The 23,009-nt window shown below is 43.4% G+C and overlaps 1 protein-coding gene across 1 annotated transcript in view; it reads right to left on the bottom strand.

The window, feature by feature from the left end:
- LOC143929914 (membrane-spanning 4-domains subfamily A member 4D-like) overlaps positions 1–21,319 on the bottom strand; it is a 68,217-nt gene extending 46,898 nt beyond the window's left edge. Inside the window, exons 1-2 of the mRNA XM_077453852.1 lie at positions 20,984–21,319; positions 16,170–16,280 (exon numbers count right to left, since the gene is read on the bottom strand). Of these exons, the coding sequence (XP_077309978.1) occupies positions 16,170–16,280; positions 20,984–21,313 (441 nt within the window). The 5' untranslated portion in view covers positions 21,314–21,319. The remainder of the gene's footprint in view (positions 1–16,169; positions 16,281–20,983) is intronic.
- Between the last annotated feature and the right edge of the window lie 1,690 nt (positions 21,320–23,009).

Genomic DNA, 23,009 nt, shown 5'->3' on the forward strand with positions numbered 1-23,009 from the left:
TCCTTAGCATTTTCCCATTTAACCGAAAATTTATATTTAGGGAAGAATATATATAATTACTTCTGTCTGGGGAATATTGAATAAGTAACTCCCAGGTAAAATCGGACAGAAGAGAAAACAAAAGATATGGAATAAAAATGACAATAAAATACAATAAATGAATATATGTATAAAAATACATATATAAAATTCACATATATAAAATTCATACATATATGAAAAATTCATACATATATAAAAAATTCATACATATATAAAAAAATTCATACACATATATAAAAAATTCATACATATATAAAGAAGGGGGTACACATTAATGCTGAAAAACGCATGAAAATTCATAAAAATGATGTGACATTATTTAAAAAGTTTTTTTCTATATTTAAAAAAGGTTTTCTTATGTATGCTAATATATGAATTAGAAGAATATAGAAGAGGAGATTATTCCAGAGGGAAGTTTTTTCAAGAGTAAAATTTTTTTTTTTTTTTTCGGGAAAAATTTAAATTCTTAAAAAGATTTATGTACATGTGGAGGTACGGGGAAGGTCTGTTTAGAATTGTCCTATAGGTGATTGTGATGCTTGTAACTGTATGTTTGGTTCCAACAGGGGGACCTTTAGATTATTATTACTTCCCAATTGGGGGTAAGACTATTTATTGTTTGATCGTGCTCTAAAAATTTAAAATTAAAGAATATGTTCTAACCTACAAAGAATAAAATGTAAATAGAAAGTGTATAAAGGGACGTTCATATACCTAAAGTGTCTGGTAGTCAAGTCTTGTTGTAATTCCGACACATCTAATGTATTTTGAATGAATAACATTCGACCCGAACCCAAAGATTTAGGCCATGAAACTCATGAATTGTCTTGTGTTGGGGCAAGTTGGCTACTTATATATGTGGCTAGGTCTTGTCGGAATCCTGCAACATCATGTATTTGTATGGATAACATTCGACTTTGACCGTGGAATATTCGACCAGCATTATCCAATGCTGAGGCAAGCAGTTAACTATTAAAAGTTAGTTAAGAAGCAATTGAGGTCTAAGTCTATGTTCATTCCCCTTGGCTGGAGGGTGTCTAAATTGAAAATCCATTTTGTTTCATTCCTGGATATTTTGATCGTTTTGTCTTCCCCTCTCCAGTGGCCTCTTATTTTGTCTATTCCGTAGAAAATCATTTGTCCAGGGTCCCGGTTATGGAAATCCCTAAAGTGTTTGGAAACACTGTGTTTCTGGAAGCCTTTTTTGATATTTGCAATATGTTCCCTTATCCTGACTCTTAACTCTCTGGTGGTCCTTCCCACATATTGCTTGTGGCAAGGACACTCAATGACGTAAGTGACGTGGGAGCTATTACAAGTAATCAATTCTTTGATTTTATATTCTTTTCCATTAGAGGTGGATTTAAAAGTGGTTTTCTTTTTTTCCGTCTTTTTGCTATTTCTGCAAGGGAGGCAATTTCCGCACTTATAGAATCCTTTTAGGGTCTCAGAGATTCTTATTTGTTTTGGTGGGTCCACCACATTTTTTACTAATTTATTTCGGAGTGTTGGAGCCCTCCTGTAGATGAACCGTGGTTTGTTCGGCAGCATGGCCTGGAGTGAGCTGTCTGCTTGTAAGATCGGCCAGTGTTTTTTGATGATACGCTCCACGTCTTTGTGTTGCCTGTTGTACCCTGTAAGGAACGCGATATCATGGAGGTTCTGTTTTGGTTTTGCTTTCTTGCCTTCTAGTAATTTTTTCCTATCCATATGTTTTACTTCATTTTTTAATTTACGGAGATTTTCTTCCTTATATCCTTTCTTCCTAAACCTTTCGATGACGATTTCCGCCTGCTTATCAAAGTCGTCAATTTTACTGCAGTTCCTGTACAACCGTAGAAGCTGGCCCTTGGGTATATTCCCTAGCCACCTAGAATGGTGGCAGCTATTTGTGGGAATGTACCCATTGCGATCTGTGGTCTTGAAGAAGGTACGGGTGCCAAGATTTCCTTCATGTTTGTAAATTTGGAGGTCCAGGTAATCTACACTCTGGGTGTTAAACTTTCCTGTAAATTTAATGTGATATATATTGTTATTAATTTCTCCAAAAAAGTCTTGCAGTTGTTCTACCGTGCCTCCCGATATCAATACAATATCGTCTATATATCGACGGTAAAATTTTAAATTTTGCCTATGCACTCCATAGATTTGTTCTTCCTCCCATCGGTTCAAAAACAAGTTCGCCACACTTGGAGCGTACTTTGCCCCCATTGCCACGCCTTTCGTCTGTGTATAGAAAGTTCCATTGTACCAGAAATAGTTCGAAGTCATTGCCATCCTTAGGCCTTCAATGATATATTTTATTTGCTCCTGTTTTAAATCCGATAGTCGTTGCAATGCCCACTCGACACTGCTGATGCCATCCTCTTGTTTTATATTTGTGTATAACGATTCTACGTCTATCGTCACCAGTATGTCACTTTCACTGATGGGGATTCCATTCAAGTCCTCTAGTAATTGCTTACTGTCCCTTAAGTATGACCTTCCTTTTATCACCAAGGGCTGTAGGAAACCATCCACATATGCCCCTAGCCTGGAAAACAAAGAATCGATTCCACTTATTATGGGTCTCCCAGGTGGATGAGTTTGATTTTTGTGGATCTTAGGGACGTAGTATATAACTGGGGTCTTTGCCGCCTTTGGGAGTAGGTATCTTGCCTCTTTTTTATTCAAAATGCCTAAATCTTTACCCCTTTTGATATATTTCTTAAGTTTAGTTTCATATTCTGATTTCGGGTTTTTCTTCAACTTCTTATATGTGTTAGGTATGTTCAACAAGTTCTCCATTTCTTTCTCATAGTCTTGTCTATCCAAAATGACAAGGCCGCCTCCCTTGTCTGCGGGTCTGATGATAATCCCCTTTCTCTTTTCTATTGATTTGATGGTGTCCCATATTCCTTTTCCTTTGGTTTTCCTAACCTCTATGTTCCTTAGGTCGTGTTCAACCATCTTCTTGAAGACCTTAATGTTTTCATCCTGCTGGACTTTGGGATTAAAGGTTGAGTTATTTCTTAATTGCGAGTGTTGGTAAATTGTGTTATTATCTTCCTTTGTGTGGGGATTCCTGGTTGCAAAAAATTTTTTGATGTTAAGTTTCCTCACGAATCTTTGGAGGTCTATATATGTTTCAAATTTATCTAGTCCCTTATCTGGGGCAAATTTTAAGCCCATGTCCAGCACCCTGAGCTCTTCCTCCGTAAAGACCACCTTACTTAAATTATAAATGCCCTCCCCTATTGTTCCCTTCTTCTTTTTCTGGAGGCCTCCTTTCTTTCCTCGTATGCGTTTTCTGCTCTTCTGTCTTGTGTCCAGTGTGTTTCTTCCCCTCTTTGGTTCCGATGACGGCCGTTTCCCCCATAGTTCCTCCTCGTATTGTCTTCTCTGGTCCATCTCGGGTTCCACCCACCATTTCTTCTGGGGGGCCCATACTGTTGATTCCTTATTGGATATCGGAAAGGTCTCCATTCCCTCTGGGGACCATGTCTCGTATCTCTCGGGCCTGGTGGTCTGTGTTCCTGTCCCCTGGGAAAAAAATCTCTTTCAAATCTCCGGTTTCTAAATGGGGTATATTGTGGGTATTCCCTTAGAGGAGAGTATCTGTTGTGATGTCTCGGAATATTGGGTGTATAGGGAGTGTGATTCCCCCTATATCTGTCTTGCTCATATTCCCCTACTATCCTCCCTTCGGGTCTCCTATACCCTGGTTTGTGGGGGATATCAGTTCTTACTGTTCCATCTTGTGTGTGTGTGGGTTGGTCCCACTCCTGTTCAGTATCTTGGGTTGGGTTTTCCCTGGATTCTTCCATTATGGATAGTTCATTATCTTCCTCATTGTAGTTGCCCTCTATTTGCCACTTGTAAACCTGCTGGTTTTTGTAATCCAGCACATCCCTCTTAAATTTCTTTTGTTTCTTTTGTTGTATTTCCTTATCATACTTCTTTATGTGTTCTTGTAAAATCTTCCCCCAATCTATATATTATGCTGTTTCTTTGAATGGTATGAGTTGATCCCTAAGTTGTGATATCTCTGTTTCTATGTTCTTCAATTTATGTTGGCGTCTGATCACTATTTTCTGTAGGAGTGCTCTCGCTCTGATTGAAAAACTGGTACCACTCTTCCATAAGATGCCTATCGCTTATTGCATCGTTTGGGGAAACATCCCATCTTAATCTCCTGGGTGTTATTTGTTCCGCTATATACTTTTCAAGAATGGCCACATCCCACCATACCCTCAATTGCTTCTCAAGGCTATGTTTCAGGTGTTTGAGTGTCCTTGCCACAAGCAATATGTGGGAAGGACCACCAGAGAGTTAAGAGTCAGGATAAGGGAACATATTGCAAATATCAAAAAAGGCTTCCAGAAACACAGTGTTTCCAAACACTTTAGGGATTTCCATAACCGGGACCCTGGACAAATGATTTTCTACGGAATAGACAAAATAAGAGGCCACTGGAGAGGGGAAGACAAAACGATCAAAATATCCAGGAATGAAACAAAATGGATTTTCAATTTAGACACCCTCCAGCCAAGGGGAATGAACATAGACTTAGACCTCAATTGCTTCTTAACTAACTTTTAATAGTTAACTGCTTGCCTCAGCATTGGATAATGCTGGTCGAATATTCCGCGGTCAAAGTCGAATGTTATCCATACAAATACATGATGTTGCAGGATTCCGACAAGACCTAGCCACATATATAAGTAGCCAACTTGCCCCAACACAAGACAATTCATGAGTTTCATGGCCTAAATCTTTGGGTTTGGGTCGAATGCTATTCATTCAAAATACATTAGATGTGTCGGAATTACAACAAGACTTGACTACCAGACACTTTAGGTATATGAACGTCCCTTTATACACTTTCTATTTACATTTTATTCTTTGTAGGTTAGAACATATTCTTTAATTTTTAATTTTTAGAGCACGATCAAACAATAAATAGTCTTACCCCCAATTGGGAAGTAATAATAATCTAAAGGTCCCCCTGTTGGAACCAAACATACAGTTACAAGCATCACAATCACCTATAGGACAATTCTAAACAGACCTTCCCCGTACCTCCACATGTACCTAAATCTTTTTAAGAATTTTAATTTTTCCAGAAAAAAAAAAAAAAATTTACTCTTGAAAAAACTTCCCTCTGGAATAATCTCCTCTTCTATATTCTTCTAATTCATATATTAGCATACATAAGAAAACCTTTTTTAAATATATAAAAAAACTTTTTAAATAATGTCACATAATTTTTATGAATTTTCATGCGTTTTTCAGCATTAATGTGTACCCCCTTCTTTATATATGTATGAATTTTTTATATATGTGTATGAATTTTTTTATATATGTATGAATTTTTTATATATGTATGAATTTTTCATATATGTATGAATTTTATATGTGAATTTTATATATGTATTTTTATACATATATTCATTTATTGTATTTTATTGTCATTTTTATTCCATATCTTTTGTTTTCTCTTCTGTCCGATTTTACCTGGGAGTTACTTATTCAATATTCCCCAGACAGAAGTAATTATATATATTCTTCCCTGAATATAAATTTTCGGTTAAATGGGAAAATGCTAAGGAATGTCATCCTAATTGGGTATGGTTTATGGGTAGGCTGCAGTGCTCCAAGGCTAATTCTATCTGTCTTCCCTAAGGGCGCTATAGGGGAAGTAATTGTGTTCATCCCTAGCAGAGTAAGGGCATCCCACACCCAAAAAGTTCAGCGCAGGCGTAGTGGAGCACTGCACCCTATTTAAGTAGTAAGGTGCACCAACATGGCCGCTCCAGAGGACGTCGTAGTGACGAAACGCGTAGGGCGTGGCCACGTTGTGTGCACTCGTTTGAGACGAACGGCTGAGTTTTTCCATACGCATATGCTTTTAATATTAAATCTTCACCCAGTGCACCAGCAGCAACCAGAGAGCGACACAGTGGCTTACATTGTGAAGGTCCATCCAGCCCCACAGGGGCATTAACTCTGGTGAGAGCATTCACATACTATAGCACTGAGTGGCGCACCGGGGATGAAGTTCTCTAATTGAAAACCCGCACTATTTGCACGAGTGAATCAAATATTCCCTATTGACTTTATGCATCAATTACAACAATAATCTGAAGAGGCAGTATTATTAAGCCAAATATTTAACTTTGGACTTACATTGGACATAGATGCGTCTTCATGCGATTATTGGTTGAAAATATTTCAGACCCCTGGTTGTTTTGATCCTTAGTTGTTGTTTTTTGCACATAGCTTGCGTCTTCATGCGATTTTTTGGTTGAATTATTTCTGTTGTTCTGATCCTTAGTTACTTTTTTGCACATTTTTTTTTGCACATGTTTGCACAGTCTGTTTTGAACTAGCACATTGTTGAATATTAACAATATTTCCACCATTTTGCATACCTAAATGAATGTTTACATGTTTTTAGTACCCACCCATAGTAGGTTGATACGTATAAGATAATTCAATACCTACTTTGGTTTTAATTATGATGGAACACGAATGTTGACTCCACATTGATCACACACATTTCTTTAGGATAAAATTATTTTAGGAAATCTATGCACGTTACCACCAACAGTTTTTTCTTTCCATATAAAAAACAAACACCAGGTTTTGATGATAGGTTAACTCATCACATCACTGATAGGGTTTAGCGCCATAACCTTTTTATTTCACACTTTTCATTTCCCTCTCCTCCCTATTAAGGAAGTGAGGGCTTCAGGCACAGGCAGCTCTAACCCAGTATATTTTCTTTTCTCTCTTCACTTTTTTATTAATTTTATTTCACATATTTCTATCGCATTGGAGATCTGATTTTTCCATAGCGCGACTTTAGTTATTCATTTATCTATACAAAATAATTAATAGCTGTGCAAACATAGTCCCACCACATGGCCAATGACATAACACATGTATGAGGTGAATCTGGGATCGACAACTACAAGCATTCTTTTTTTATATGGGAAATTGTTGTGACAATTCAGGACTGTGGAGCGCATGAAGGCAATGGAGGAAAGGGAAGGTCAGGGTAGGCAAAGAAGAGGGTGCAGGAGATGATCACCAGCAGCGTGACATACAGCAATGACACCTGCACCGTGATAGAGTGATCTGACACCAGCACCGTGATAGAGAGCACTGACATCAGCAGCGTGACATACAGCAATAACACCTGCACCGTGATAGAGAGCACTGATATCAGCAGCGTGACATAAAGCACTAACACCAGCACAGTGAAATAGAGCACTGACAGCAGCACTGTGATAGAGAGCACTGACATCAGCAGCGTGACATACAGCAATGACACCTGCACCGTGATAGAGTCATCTGACAACAGCACCGTGATAGAGAGCACTGACATCAGCAGCGTGACATAAAGCACTAACACCAGCACCGTGATATACAGCACCGACAGCAGCACCGTGATAGAGAGCACTGACATCAGCAGCGTGACATACAGCAATGACACCTGCACCGTGATAGAGTCATCTGACAACAGCAACATGATAGAGAGCACTGACATCAGCAGCGTGACATAAAGCACTAACACCAGCACCGTGATATACAGCACTGACAGCAGCACCGTGATAGAGAGTACTGACATCAGCACCGTGATATACAGCACTGACACCTGCACCGTAAGCAGCCCCAGGAGGAAGTCAGCATAGCAGAGAGATGGTGGGAGCCCCTCATAATGAGCATAGCACAGGGATGGTGGGAGCCCCTCATAATAAGCAGACCCAGAAGGATGTCAGCATTGCACAGGGATGGTGGGAGCCCCTCATAATAAGCAGCCCCAGGAGGAAGTCAGCACAACACAGGGATGGTGGGAGCCCCTCATAATGAGCATAGCACAGGGATGGTGGGAGCACCTCAAAATATGCACAGCAGAGGTACAGCCCCAGGAGGAAGTCAGCACAGCACAGGGATGGTGGGAGCCCCTCATAATATGCACAGCAGAGGTACAGCCCCAGGAGGATGTCAGCACAGCACAGGGATGGTGGGAGCCCCTCATAATAAGCAGCCCCAGTAGAAATATGACATCGCTCAACCTCTTCAAAGAGGAGGGTACGGGCATATAGTACGGTGTGCTTTTTTTGGACAAGGAAGTGAGCCAAATGAAGAAAGAAGGTCTCTGTGCTCGATTCAAAAAATTGTTTATAGACATATACATGGTCTACTGGTCACATGTGTTGAATTCCTCTGAGATCCATGCCTCATTCATTTTTAGAAATGTGAGGTAGTTAAAACTGTTGTGAGCTAGGCGAGTACGCTTATCGGTCACGATCCCCCCTGCTGCGCTGAACGTCCTTTCGGACAGGACACTGGATGAGGGGCAAGCCAACAGTTCGATTGCAAATTGGGCAAGCTCTGGCCAGAGGTCAAGCCTGCCCACCCAGTAGTCCAGGGGTTCATCACTCCTCAGAGCGTCCACATCGGCCGTTAACCCGATGTAGTCGGACGCCTGACGGTCTAGGCGTTCCCTTATGCTGGATCCGGATGACACCTGTCGATGGGTCGGCTGAAAGAATGACCTCATATCCGAAGTCACCAAAACATCTTCAAACCGGCCTCTTCTTGCAGGCGCTGTTGGATTGGTACCCGCAACTCCTTCTCTGGGAGTGGGAATTGCTCCTCTGCCAGCGCATGCAAAGGCAGAATGCAGCATTTCTCGAAGCAAGGCCAGGAAGTGCTCCATTCTGCCAGCCCTCTGTGACGGCTGTAACATTTCCACCATTTTGTGTTTGTACCAGGGGTCTAAGTACGTTGCCACCCAGTACTGGTCCTTGACCCTTATGCTTTTTATACGGGGGTCCCTATTAAAACACTGGAGCATGAAGGCCCCCATTTGCACTAAACTGGAAGCGGTGTGGTGACCTGGCTCCTGCTCATCATCCAGGATAATGTCATCCTCTTCATTCTCCTCTCCCCATCCACGCACAACAGGGATCTCAGAAAGGTTTAAAGCATGCTCTTCTTGCTCCTCCTCATCCGCCCCGGCACCATCCTCCTCTGACTCCTCTTCAGACTCCTGTTGTTGACTTGTCTCAGATAGAGTACCCCCCCCTGGGAATTCATCCAGCATTGCGACTTCCTCATCTTCCCGCTCCTGCTCCTCCACAGCTTGATCAATGACACGACGCAATGCACGCTCCATAAAGAAGGCATAAGGTACCATGTCACTGATGGCACCATGGCTGCGACTGACCAGTTTGGTGATCTCCTCAAATGGGCGCAGAAGTCTTCATGCGTCGCGCATTAGCAGCCACTGGCGCGGTGAAAAAACCCCCAGCTCCCCAGATCCTGTTCTGCCGCAGAGTTCATACAGGTAGACGTTAACTGCACATTTCTGCTGGAGCAGCCTATCAAGCATATAGAGGGTTGAGTTCCATCGCGTCGGGCAATCGCAAATAAGACGTCTGACCGGAAGATTGTGTCGCCGCTGAATATCAGCAAGGCGAGCCATGGCCCTGTAAGATCTTCTGAAATGGGCCGAGATTTTCCTTGCCTGCCGCAAGATGTCCTGGACCCCAGGGTATTTGACAACGAATCGCTGCACGACCAAGTTTAAGACATGTGCCATGAATGGCACGTGCGTGATTTTGCCCTGTTTCAATGCTCTAAGCAGATTGGCACCGTTGTCACACACCACTTTACCAACTGTCAAATTGAGCGGTGTTAGCCACTGATCTGCCTGTGAATGCAAAGCTGAAAGGAGTGCCGGGCCAGTGTGGCTCTTGGCTTCCAGGCACAACAGACGCAGCATGGCATGGCAACGTCTCACCTGGCATGTCGAATAGGTTCTGGGGAGCTTGGGCGGTGCAGCGGAAGAGACGCTAGCAGCGGAAAAGGAGGAGTCAGCCGAGGAGGAGAGGGAGGAGGATGGAGTAGGAGGAGGAAGAGGAGGAGAAGAAGAGTCAGGCCTGCATGCAATCCGTGGCGGTAAAACCAAATCTACACGGGTGCCACGGGTTACATGCTTGACGGCCGTCAGAAGGTTCACCCAGTGGGCAGTAAAAGTGATATACCTTCCCTGCCCGTGTTTGCTAGACCACGTGTCTGTGGTCAGATGTATCTTGGCACCAACACTGTGTGCCAGAGATACATTCACTTGCCGCTGAACATGGCCATATAGCTCTGGGATGCCCTTCTCTGAGAAATACTTCCTTCCTGGGACCTTCCATTGTGGTGTTCCAATGGCCACAAATTTGCGAAAGGCCTCCGAGTCCACCAGTTTATATGGCAGTAGTTGGCGGGCTATGAGTTCTGACAAGCCAGCCATCAACCGTTGGGCAAGAGGGTTATCCGGCGTCATAATTTTTTTTACGCTTGAACATTAGGCCCACGGAAGCCTGCCTTTTTGCAGAAAAAACGTGAGCTTGGCGGGATGGAAGGTGGAGTGGAGGACAATTGTGAGGAGAGAGGAGAAGTAGAAGACGAGGCTGGATGGTGAGAGCCTGGAGTGTGGCTTTGTGTGTTCTGTTGCTCCCACTGGGCTCAGTGATGGCTGCTCATGTGCCTTCTTAAGGCGGTCGTCCCTCGGTGAGTGTTGGGCTTACCGCGACTAATGCGTTGACTGCAAAGATTGCAGATGGCAACGCTATTGTCAGCAGCGGACACGTTAAAAAGAGCCCACACTGCAGAGCCATGTGCCGGTGTCCTGGCAGTGGCGGAGTTACCAGGGTCGCAACAGTCGCACTTGTGACTGGGCCCTGGCATTCTATCACTGTCAGGGGGCCCCAGCGGGATTGCTATTCACACGGCTTTGAGCGGAGAGCATGTTTCTCATGGAACAGCAGCACAGAGCCGGACATTTGACAGTTCTATCTCCCCCTCCATCTGTCCTCTCTCTCACAGGATGATAGAGGACACAGCTGATCTTCTGCCTCTCCCCCCCTCCCCTCTCCTGTTTGTGCTCCATGGGCAGTCATTGTGAAGCTAATGAGCTCTCATTCCCTGCGGAGCGCAAACAGGAGAGGGGAGGGGGGATAAGGGGGAGCAGATCAGCTGTGTCCTCTGTCATCCTGTGAGGGGGTAGATTGACAGTTCTATGTTGGCTCTATGCTGCTGTTCCATGAGAGACATGCTCTCCGATCAGAGACGTGCTGTCCTGAGAAGGCAGACTGCACTGATGGGCAGTTGGGCACTGAAAGGATCCTTGATAAGCCCTGATAGAATGCACTGATGAGCACTGATACAAGGCACTGATGGGCACTGATAGAAGCCACTGATGGGCACTGATGAGCACAGATAGGAGGCATTTATGAGCAATGATAGGAGGCACTGATTGGCACTAATAGGGGGCACTGATGGGCACTGATAAGAGGCACTGATGGACACTGATATGAGGCACTGATTAGCACTGATGGGGCCATTGATGGGCAAAGATAGGCAGCACTGATAGGAGGCAATAATTTGCACTGATAGGCTGCACTGATAGGCTGCACTGATGGATATTAATGAACACTGATAAGCAGAACTTATAGGCTGCCCTGATGGGCACTGAGGAACACTGATAGGAAGAACTGGTAGATGGCACTGATGGGCAGCATTTAAGAGTACTGATAGATGGCACTGATGGATGCTGTTAGGTGGTATTAATGAGCACTGATAGGTGGTGCTGATAGGCGGAATTGATGGGCACTAATAGGTGGCATTGCTGAGTACTGATAGATGGCATTGATGATTGGGGCACTAATTATCAGTGTAAACAATTTACTGACAGACATTCTTGACAGTTAAAGCTGTAGTGTACCTGCATAAAAAAATAAATAAAAGGCAAAGGCATAATGAGCAGTATTCACTGCATACAAGCTCATTATGAAATACCTTAGAACGAGGTGTCAGCATCTGATCCCGGTCACCACGCAGGAGTTTTCTTTCCGGCAAGTTCAGGCAGCTGCTGCGGACCTTCACAGCACATGTGCTGCTGACATCAATATCTTTTAAACTGTACAGGTTTAGGAGATATTCATTATTTTATTTATTTTTTATTTAAAAAATGATATACAACCACTTTAATGGCAGTTCTTTCCTTACACAGACACAGCATAGAAAAAAAAAAGGGCTGCTGATAACCGGCAAGTCTGTTTACATGTGATCATCTGATCACATGGTAAAGGGCCGCTGTGATTGTGCTGGATGCAGGTCCCAGGGGGCTTGCAGGAAGCAGGGTTCTGGGAGGATGTCCATGGACACCCTCCCAAAATTGGAAGCCCGGGAAGTGGGGCCCCATCATAGTTTCTTGCACCGGGGGCCCTGAAGGTCCTAGTTACGCCTCTGTGTCCTGGGAGTGCTAGATGTGACCGTACATGGTCGATGACTCACTCCTGATACATTTGCAGTCTGCTTTGTCCCTACTGTGCAATGTAAGTTATTCCTGCTTCTCCTCCCTATCTGCTGGTCCATATCTCCCTCTGAACTCCCCTCCTCTTCCTCTCTTGTGGGCAGCCACGTGACATCACTAGACACGTCATCATCGACGTCACCTTTCCCACCGCTATAAGTAGAGATCTCGGAGTAGGCAGCAACACCAAGGACCAACCTCCTCCTTGGGCTGATCTGGGTACTGTCGTCAGACTGCTGAGTAGCGGTTGTTGCTACCTCCTCTTCCTGATCCAATACCAAGAGTGACTGCGCATCAGAAATGTCTTGATATGGATCGGAAAATAATTCCTGTGACTCAAGCAGAAGGTATGTGGTGGTGGTGGTGGTGGTGGTGGTGGTGGTGGTGTTGTTGGTGGTAGTGTCTTTTGGGGTGCACATAGCAGAGAGTGAAGAAGAGGGTGCCGATCGAGAGGATGAGGAGGGTGCAGAAGAGTAAGGCTGAGTGAGCCACTCAACCAAGTCTGGTGCGTCCTTTAAAGTAATTGAACGCACCTTCTGCAACTTCCCACTTTGGCTCAAGCCTGTTGCTCCTGCCCTACCCCTACCACCCCTGCGGAAGGGCCTGCCTCTTCCTCTGCCTGTCATTTTTTAAAGGACCTTTGTGGAACAAGTAGGTTGTGTGTGACTGATTAGCAGACTGTACGTCAGTCCCTATACCGATGAAGGACTGCTGCAGTATAGGGCAGCGGTCAGCAGTAGTGCACCTCAACCCTATGTATTGTGGACCTATACCAGTCCTTATAGAATAGCAGACTGTACCTCACTCAACCCTATGTACTATAGCACCCTACACCAGGTTATTACCAGTCCTTATAAGGACCTTTGTGGAACAAGTAGGTTGTGTGTGACTGATTAGCAGACTGCAGCAGAAGGGCAGCAGTCAAGTATAATATTCTTTCTATATTTGGAAGAAAGAATATTATACGTGTACAAGCCTATTACCATACCACTGATACCAGTCCTGAAAAGAACCTTTGTGGACCTAATATAGTAACAGCTACTGATTAAACTGACCCTCACTGCCTCACACACAGCTTCCTGCCTGTCCCTATATAAACTGACAAAACAGAGGCTACAGGAACAATAACTTGGATAGCACTTTTGTGGACCTGATAGTAACAGCTAATGACTAAACTGACTGTCCCTGCAGCACACACTGTCCTGTCCCTTTCTCTAAACTGACAAAAGACACTCAGGCTGCTGCAACAATCAGTAGCACAGCAAACCTATATCCTGAACTACACCTAACACCTATACCAGTCCTGAAAAGAACTTTTGTGTACCAAATAGCTAGCGATTTGGGTCACTGCAATCTCTCCCTGCTCCACACAGCAACCTCTCCCTATAGTGACAGAAGAAAGAATGTAAAATGGCCGCCGGATCGGGTCTATTTATAAGTTAGGGGGAATGTCCAAGGGTCCATGTGCTGTAATGTCTCAATTGGCTGTCCTGTACCCCATGATGGATGTGTCATCATAGGTCAAAGTTCTTTTACACAGTAAACACGGAAGTCCGCCGGGCGAACGGCGCCAATAGTCCGCCAATCGGGCGGACCGCGAACAGCCGAAATTCGCTGCAAAACGACCGCCGGGCCAACCGTTCGGCCATCCCTAATCACCCCCCGTTCATGATGGGGAATGTGTTCAAGGCTAAAGAAACCAATTGAGTTCAGGTCAAAACTATGATATAGTCCCACACGCCTACCAATAAGGGTTTTCATTTTGCATTTAGAGATTAGGGAGACATGATCCCTAATTCTGCAAAAGAGTGTTAGTTTTGTCTTCCCTATGTAAAATGTTCCACAGCAGCACTTCATTATGTATACAGCTCCTATTGATTGGCAAGTGATCCTATATCTTGGAATCCAAATTGTATTGTTGGGAAAAGTAACACTCTTAGCTTTGAAAATAAAAAAATAAAAATTGCATTTCTTGATATTGCCTCCATCCCTCCATTAGGGTTTAATAAATTTCATTTCTAATAAATACCAAAATTTGCTATATAAATTGCGTACATTCTTATGCTGTCTACCATACTTAGTAATGATTTGTGTGGATGTTGTTTGTGTATTATTTCAGGGTTTATAGATAAGCAAGTGTCTATTCTGTGTTGTGACCCTGTTGAAGGGCTTTTTAAGGCTTGTTGTGCTATAGCCCCTTGTCAAGAGGCGTTCTCGCAATAGATCAGCTTCTCTCTGGAAGTCCTCATGCTGGGTACAATTTTGTTTAATTCAAAGGAATTGACTATAAGGGATGCTCTTAATTAATTGTTCCGGGTGTGAACTGCTTGCATGCACCATGCCGTTACCAGCTGATGGTTTCCTATATAATGTGGAACAGAGAACCCCCATATCATTGATGAACATTTCCACATCTAGGAATTTAATCCTTTCCTGATCAAATGTGAAGGTCGACTTAAGATTGTATAAATTCTGTTGCTAGCTGTCCAAACAATTTGATCAGGTCATCTTTTCTGCTCATACCATAAAGACTTTGTCAATATAGCGGTGCCAGCACAAAGCTTGGCCTATTTCCAAAGTTCTTGATTCATCTGCAAATAAGTACCATTCCCACCCACCCCCAGGTACAGGTTGGCTTATGAGGGGGCACATTTGGCCCCCATAGCAACTCCCTGTGCCTGGAGGTAGTGGGAACCCTTGAAAACAAAAATATTGTGGAAATGTTGAGTTTTATTCTTACAAAGTCATTGTATTTCCATTAATCTAAATCTCACTCATCTATAAATTCCTGTATCAATTGGACCCCTCGCGTGTGAGGGATTGAGTTGTATAATTATTATTATATATTATTCTTTCAAGATAAACTTGATCAAGCAAGTTGAGCATAGGTCCTTATTCCTGCCATGAATTTTTATTTTTTATTTATACCGAATATATATCTATTAAATTTGTAAAGCACTACGTAATCTGTTGGCGCTATATAAATCGTGTATAATAATAATAATATAATAATAATATTGCATTTAGTATACATACATTTTTATTGACAGGTTGTCAATAAAACATTTGACATCATATCACTCTTCACCCCTCCCTATAGGTGACCTCGTAATAATTGGTGATTTATGGTCATGTGGATGCAGCATATTGCCGGATCTCATTTTTTATTAATTTTTTAAGTCTGTCCAGGCTCCCACACTCAAATCATGAGGTAGGGTTTTGGTCTTTCATTGGGTGTCGCTTACCTCCTGTATAAGTTCAGCCATAAGTATGTAATAAGATATAATATGTCTATATCTGATGTATTAATCTGTATTTTTTCTCTGTCTCTATTGCACAACCAAAGTTGTCAGATTATAGGCTCTTATACTTAAACAAACGACCAGCCACGTTCCTTCCTGAAGAAGCCATGCGGCAAAACATGTGGAGGACATGAACGTGATTACAGTAAATCATTGTCACTAATGGGATGTTTTGCATACACCTATGGCTATGATTGTAGTGTATGTATTAATTTTATGACATTGTTCATTTAATACAATTTGTATATATTTTTTAACATATTGTTGATTCAATATCTTGTCGCTATGCACCCATAAAGTCCCATATCTTTCAAATATTTCCTCTTATCTACACGGGATGTTGGTTGATTTTATGTAGACCTTGATACTGGTTTCTGCCCACATACTTTGTATAAAATCTCATCTCTAGAACAGACTTAAACTGGCAATGTCACAACATAGTCAGTTTGGTGAATATTGATACTTACAACCACTAATCCCCAGAATGGAATGTAGCTCTTCCACGTCAAGTTAGCTATAGTGTAAAATAGGCAATATCCAATTCCAGCTTGTAAGAATGCCAAAGCCACCAGTATTGACTAAAATTAAAACACAATTATTGGTCAGATAAAAATATTTTAATGTTTTCTTCATTAATTCTGTATGATACTTAGCAGGAATAGATAAATTCACTAAGTAAAAAAAAAATCAGCATAACAAACTAATAAAGATATTTTTACATTTCAATGGGCTCCTAGGATTAAAAATAAAAAAGGTATCTTAGGTAAGATCTTAGGTATCTTATGCTCAAGTTTACTCCTGAGCATTCCTCCGCTGTAATTTTTGCCCATAAGTTTTTCTCATGCCGCGTACACGCTATCAAACTATCCGGTGGACGTGTGTGTGGGCTCCGGCGGACTTTTTTTCCCCAAAAGTCCGGCGGACTTAGAAAGTAGTTTTGACTCAAAAATTGTCTGCTGGACTGCGAGTCCGGCGGATAATCCGGCCGTGTGTGTGCTAGTCCGCCAGACTTTTGAAATGAACAGACTTTCCTACACATGGAGCAAAGTCTGTTCATTTTGAGCACACCTCCAGGTAGCTGGGACTAAGGCTTGTTGTATATGTCCCCACCCATTATGAAGTCACAGTCCCAGCATCCTCTGGGACTGTGACATCATAATGGGCGGGGACATCACCCGATGACCCTGCCCATTGCCCCTATATAAGTCGCCGCGCAACACATCCCTGTCATTACGGCCAGAGACAGCGACGAGTCAACATCTCTAGGAAGAAGATGAGAAGAACAGAAGGCAGCTAAGACAGCTGTGACAGAAGACCGGGCCACCGCCAGTAAAAGAGCTGGAAGAAGGAGCGGAGGCCCGGCAAGAAGAGCCGAAGAGGTGGACAAGACCCCCGAAGTCGGAAGAAGAGGCAGCGACAGAAGACCGGCCACCGCTAGTAAAAGAGCTAAAGGAAGAAAGTGGAGGCCCGGCAAGAAGAACTGAAGAGGGGGACAAGACCCCCCAAATAGGAAGAAGACCCCCGGGCGGCGGCGAAGAAGAAAGCCGGGCTCCTCCGCTAGTAAAAGAGCTAGCAAAAGAGCAGAAGATAGCAGAGGAGTCTGGCAAGAAGACCCCCCAAGATGATTTTGAAACCTTGTGTTGTGTTTTATTTACATTTTTTTCACAGGTGAATGGGTAGGGGTACATTGTACCCCATACTCTTTCACATAGGGTGGGGGGGCCGGTATCTGGGGGCCCCCTTATTTAAAGGGGGCTCCCGGATTCCAATAAGCCCCTCGCCTGCAGACCCCGACAACCAACGGGCCTTGTCCTCATCAACATGGAGACAAGGTGCTTTGGGGTGGGGGGGCCGTGCGCCCCCCTTCCCCAAAATACCCCCCCCATGTTGAGGGCACACGGCCTGGTATGGCTCAGGAGGGGGGGGCTCGCTCGTCCCCACCCCCTTCCCTGACCGGCCGTGCTGCGTGCTCGGTTATGGGTCTTATATGGACCTTTGGGGGGACCCCCATGCCTTTTTTTGGCATAAGGCTTCCTCTTTAAGTCCATACCAGGTGATGGGGCCAGCGACGTGTCAATCTCGCCGCCGAAGGCAGGGAAATTGACTTTCTTCTCTAGTCACGGCTACCTGGAGCCTAGTTCAAAATGAACAGACTTTGCTCTGAGTGTGGGCAAGTCCATTCATTTCAAAAGTACGGCGGACTCCTGCCATAGTCCAGCGGACCTAGTCCGCCGGAAAAGTCCAGTCGTGTGTGGGCAGGTCCGCTCGTTCGGAAAGTCCGGCGGTTTGTCCGCCAGACTAAGTCTGCCGGATAGTCTGATCGTGTGTACGTGGCATCAGTCTTCAGGAAGGCTGACACTATATGAAGAGGAACAGGGCCATGATATCATTCATAGTATCCTTTCAATCTCTCAATCTGGAGTACTGCTGGGAGAAGCCTGAAGAAGACAACCCAGTGAGCTAAATTACTGGTCTGAAGACTTCAGAAATTGACAAGTTCGTTATTATAAAAAAGCATAACATACTGTGAGGGTGCTCAGGAGGAAGGTAGTATCCAATGGTGGCAGGCTGAGTTTACAGAGTAAAGTCTTATTAAAGAGCAGATGTAAATGAACTACATATACATTAAATACATTTAAATATAATGGATACATGGACAACATTTTCTGATGGACTATCAACATTAAAATTGAATTACAGGCAGCATGAAATTAAATCATGTATTTAATGTTGTATTACCTTTCAAAGGAGCCACTGAAAAATTGACAAGTTCTCCCTATATGGTACAGTGGCTGCCAGTCACACAAGCAACAGTCCATTCAATTTGACATCATTAAAGGATAAGTTCACCTTTCGTACACCTCCCCCACGGGGTTCTTCTCTCTCCCTGATGTTTAAAACGTGGCATTCCCCGCCACGTCACTGATTTACAGGGCTCTGTGCATGGAAAACTACAAGGTCCAGCAGAGTTCGTGATTGTCGGCTTTTAGTTTTCAATTAACCACCACAGCACTATGGGGCGCCGTGGAAGTTCATTCATGCTTCCTGTCATATTGGATCTGCTTACCTGGCAGGATGTACAGGCAATCAGATATACTGGCAGATATGCTGGAGACCTGCATAGCTTTACAGGCTCCCAAAAAAAACTAAAAAAAAGCAATTTTTTTTTTTACTTGCAAAAAAATTTGCATTTATTATTTTTTTCCAACAAAAAGTAAACTGATCGTTTCAACAGTCTAGGAGATGTATTTTTCTGATTTATTGCCTGCAGAACTTTAACAGAAGAAGGATAAGGGGTGTATGCAATGCTCCAAAACACTTAGAGAAAAGTGTTCTCTGCCTGCTTTTCTCATGTAAAGATAGCACAGTCCAACTCTCAGAGCTGAGAATCATGAGGTACTTTGGAATAGGTAAAGTCCAGTGGTGGCTGGTGCTCCCTTTTTATGGGTGGGGGACAAAAAATCCCATTTGAATCCATGCGTCCAGCGTCCCGCATGTAGATTAGGGGCCGGGCACATGGATTAGGGCGGCAGAGCCCCTGTGCCCCTTATGGATGGGCCGACACTGGTAAAGTCTCATGGTTTTGGAACCTGATATAGCTCCAGAATAGTTGAAGTCTCATAACTGGAGACCTCTGTTTAAGCTATTAGAGGGAGTCAGTCAGGGTTTCTCATTACAAGTCTTACAGCATCCATCTCTTCTTCAGTGAAGTTCACCATTTGGTCCAAAGATGCTTCAGGGGCAAGCATCCCTCTGAAACTCACAGATCCTTCCCTGATGGGAAAGAGCCATTCTGCCCACTGATACAGCCTTTTTGCAGCCTTCCTGACCACCTTCTGGGCACATCTCCCCAGGGATGGGCCAGGGCATAGTAAATATTGAGGCCAGTCATTTGAAATTCCTTCCCTAAGCTTTGGAAGCTTCTCCCGTAGGCAGGGGGAAACCATGAACAGACCAAGGCAAATAATCACTGCTCCTCTGATTACAGAACAAGCCAAAAGACGAAATTTACCTAGCATCCCATCTTAGGAGGGTGCTACATCAACAAATAAAAAAAATACAAGGGCTGTACCTAAAGTAATGCCAATGCAGCCATAACTTTTTTTACTAACTTACATAGGCTATTCACATTTCAGATGTTGGTAGAGTAAAACTTCATTTAGAGTAAGTAGTCTTCTTCTCTTTCATTGCAGGTAAATAATGGATTCCAAGAAGAAGCAATGTGCCATCAATGAGTTATTGATGAAGGAGGAGCTGCTGGCTGTTCAACGTCCACAGAATGCTACAGAATGTTTAGTGAGATGACACATTGAGAAGAGCAATGTGCACAGATGGGTGAAGAAGTTTAAAGGGGGAAACCAGCACTAGAGACAAACCATTAAGTGGGAGACCATCAATGTCGCACAGCCTGCACCACTCCACCAAGAACTCAAGGATGGCAGATTGCTTCTACATGAGATCTATTATTTACCTGCATTGATAAGAATGGAATAGCTGGCTATGTTTTTCATGGATCATTAGAACAAAAAAGGTGTGTGCTCTTGGTATAGTGTTCCCATACATAGGACAGTTGTATTCCAGGATGTCTCTCTTTTTTCCTTGTTTGCATTTCATTTTACTTTCTCTTATATTATGTAACCCTAAAATATTATGCACAGGCAATTGTTAAATCACTGTAGATGTTTACTGCTAGAATGTATTTAAAGTGGAGATGATAGATGGGCTAATTGCCTGTTTATTATAATGCTAATTTTTCTTTTTTTTTCCTAATACAATTAATTTCTTATTTATTTCTTTATTTATTATTTATGTATTATTTATTTATTATTATTGATTTCTTCTTGTTTTTATTCTTATGCTTCCCATACACTATACGAAAAATCGGCCAAAATTCAGTCATTTAGACAGTTTGTTTGTTTTTCGGCCAGTTAATGGGCACAAAATCGATAATCGTTGGGACGTTAATGAGCCGAAAAAACGAAGGACGAGTTTGGAAATTTTCTACCAAACGAATGATACATTGAAAGGTTAACGTGTTTCCCGTCCAAACTGTTTTCATTAGGTATATGTAAAACAAATTAACAAAAAATTGATTCATTTATGTCGCTGGACAATTTTTCAGTCAATACATGATGGCACTATCGTTTGCTCTCACGGCCGAATGTCTATTTTTCGAAAATGGATTTGGCTTATTTTTCGTATAGTGTATGGCCAGCATTATTCAATGGATTATGATTTTCCGTTGATCCAAACTACGTAATCATGGCTTTTGATGACTTACCCCCATTACCTTTGGTTTACCCTTTAGGAACGCCTCATGGAAGAGTGTTAGATCTCTATTTAGAGGCATAACAGTTTCCGTCAGGACATTCTGAGACCGAACCATAGAAGGCACTGTAGCAGCAGGATGAATATTCCACTGTTGAGGGTTAGTGACAGTAATAGGCTGTGGTGCTGCATTGTAGATGTTCCATGCTGGGTTGGCAGGTGGAACATTAGAGGAATAAATGGGATACTGAGAGGGGGAAATGCATTGATAAGGGGGTGGGTCTATCTGATCCAAAGCTTGAATTCCGATCTGTTGGTTACCATTGTTCACTTGTGAAGTCATCTATGAAATTTCCTGTAATATAAATATACAATTAAACAGGACCTGTGTATGAGGTAGTTTTACAAATTTTCATAAAACAGTTAAAGGGGATGTCCATGTAAATAGAAACCCCTAGTCCCCTGACACTTTTAATTCCTCACACGCCTCTTGAAATCTGGAATTTCCTGTTAAAACCAATTTACAGCGAGTGCGTTTGGTGATAATAAACAGATCCCCTTTGTCAGTAGACATGTGCATTCGTTTTCATCTGAATGCATTTGCGTCCGAATTTCAGGTATTTTCGTTATCGTTTTGACAAACAATAACGAAAGCACCGAAGAACGAAAGATCCATACATAAATAAATGCTTTATTTTCGTTTTCATTGTGACACAGTTGGATATAGAATAGGAGATTCGACGTGACTCTGACAATAACAATCTGTGTCTATTGAACTTGTATCATTAACAGTCCATTCACACAGGGGCAACACGACTTCCAGCATGACTTTGTGAGGCAACTAGGACACGACTTAAGTGTGAATCACAGCGAGACTTACAACACGACTTTAAGTTGCCCCCAGGCCAGGCGACTTTAATTTAAAAAAAAAACGGCATGGGTTCCCCTTCAAGAGCATACCAGGCCCTTCAGGTCTGGTATGGATGTTAAGGGGAACCCCGCACCAAAAAAATGGCGTGGGGCCCCCCTCAAAATCCATACCAGACCCTTCAGTTCTGGCATGGATTTTAAGGGGAACCCCGCGCCAAAAAAAAATGGCGTGGGGTCCCCCTCATAATCCATACCAGACCCTTATCCGAGCACGCAACCTGGCAGGCTGCAGGAAAAGAGGGGGGATGAGAGAGCGCCCCCCCTGAACCGTACCAGTCCACATGCCCTCAACATTGGGAGGATGCTTTGGGGCCTCATCCCCACAACCCTGGCCGGTGGTTGTGGGAGTCTGTGGGCAGGGGGGCTTATTAGAAACTGGAAGCCCCCTTTAACAAGGGGACCCCCAGATCCCGGCCTCCCCCCCGTGTGAAATGGTAAGGGGGTACTTTTCCTACCATTTCACCAAAAAAGTGACAAAAGTGTTAATAATGACAAGAGACGGTCTTTGACAAGCCCTTTATTAAAGTCTTCTTTCATCTTCTTTCTTCTGGTCTTCTTCCTTCTTCTTTTCTTCATCTTTCGGTTTCTCACTCCATCTTCATCTTCCTCTGATCCGCTTCTTCTTGCTCCAGTGTTCTAGTCCGGCATCTTCCTCCACGGCATCTCTTCTTCGTTCTCGGGCAATGGGAGGCTCCCGCTGTGTGATGCTTCTCTTCTTCTGAAAGTTCTTATATAATGGAGGGTGGGGCCACCAGGTGACTCCTCCCCCTATGATGCATGGAACCGTGGGGATGAGGCCCTTGTCCTCATCAACATGGGGACCTGGTGCTTTGGGGAAGACCCCAAAGCATCCTCCCAATGTTGAGGGCATGTGGCCTGGTATGGTTCAGGAGGGGGGTGCTCTCTCATCCCCCCTCTTTTCCTGCGGCCTGCCACATTGCGTGCTCGGATAAGGGTCTGGTATGGATTTTGAGGGGGACTCCCACGCCATTTTTTTCTTTTTTTTGGCGCGGGGTTCCCCTTAAAATCCATGCCAGACCTGAAGGACCTGGTATGGATTTTGAGGGGGACACCCACGGCAAAAAAAATGGCGTGGGGGTACCCCTCAA

This window comes from Lithobates pipiens, unplaced genomic scaffold (assembly GCF_037356315.1).
Source record: "Lithobates pipiens isolate NorthernLeopardFrog02 unplaced genomic scaffold, aLitPip1_a1.2 Scaffold_25, whole genome shotgun sequence".
NCBI classification, from domain to species: Eukaryota; Metazoa; Chordata; class Amphibia; order Anura; family Ranidae; genus Lithobates; species Lithobates pipiens.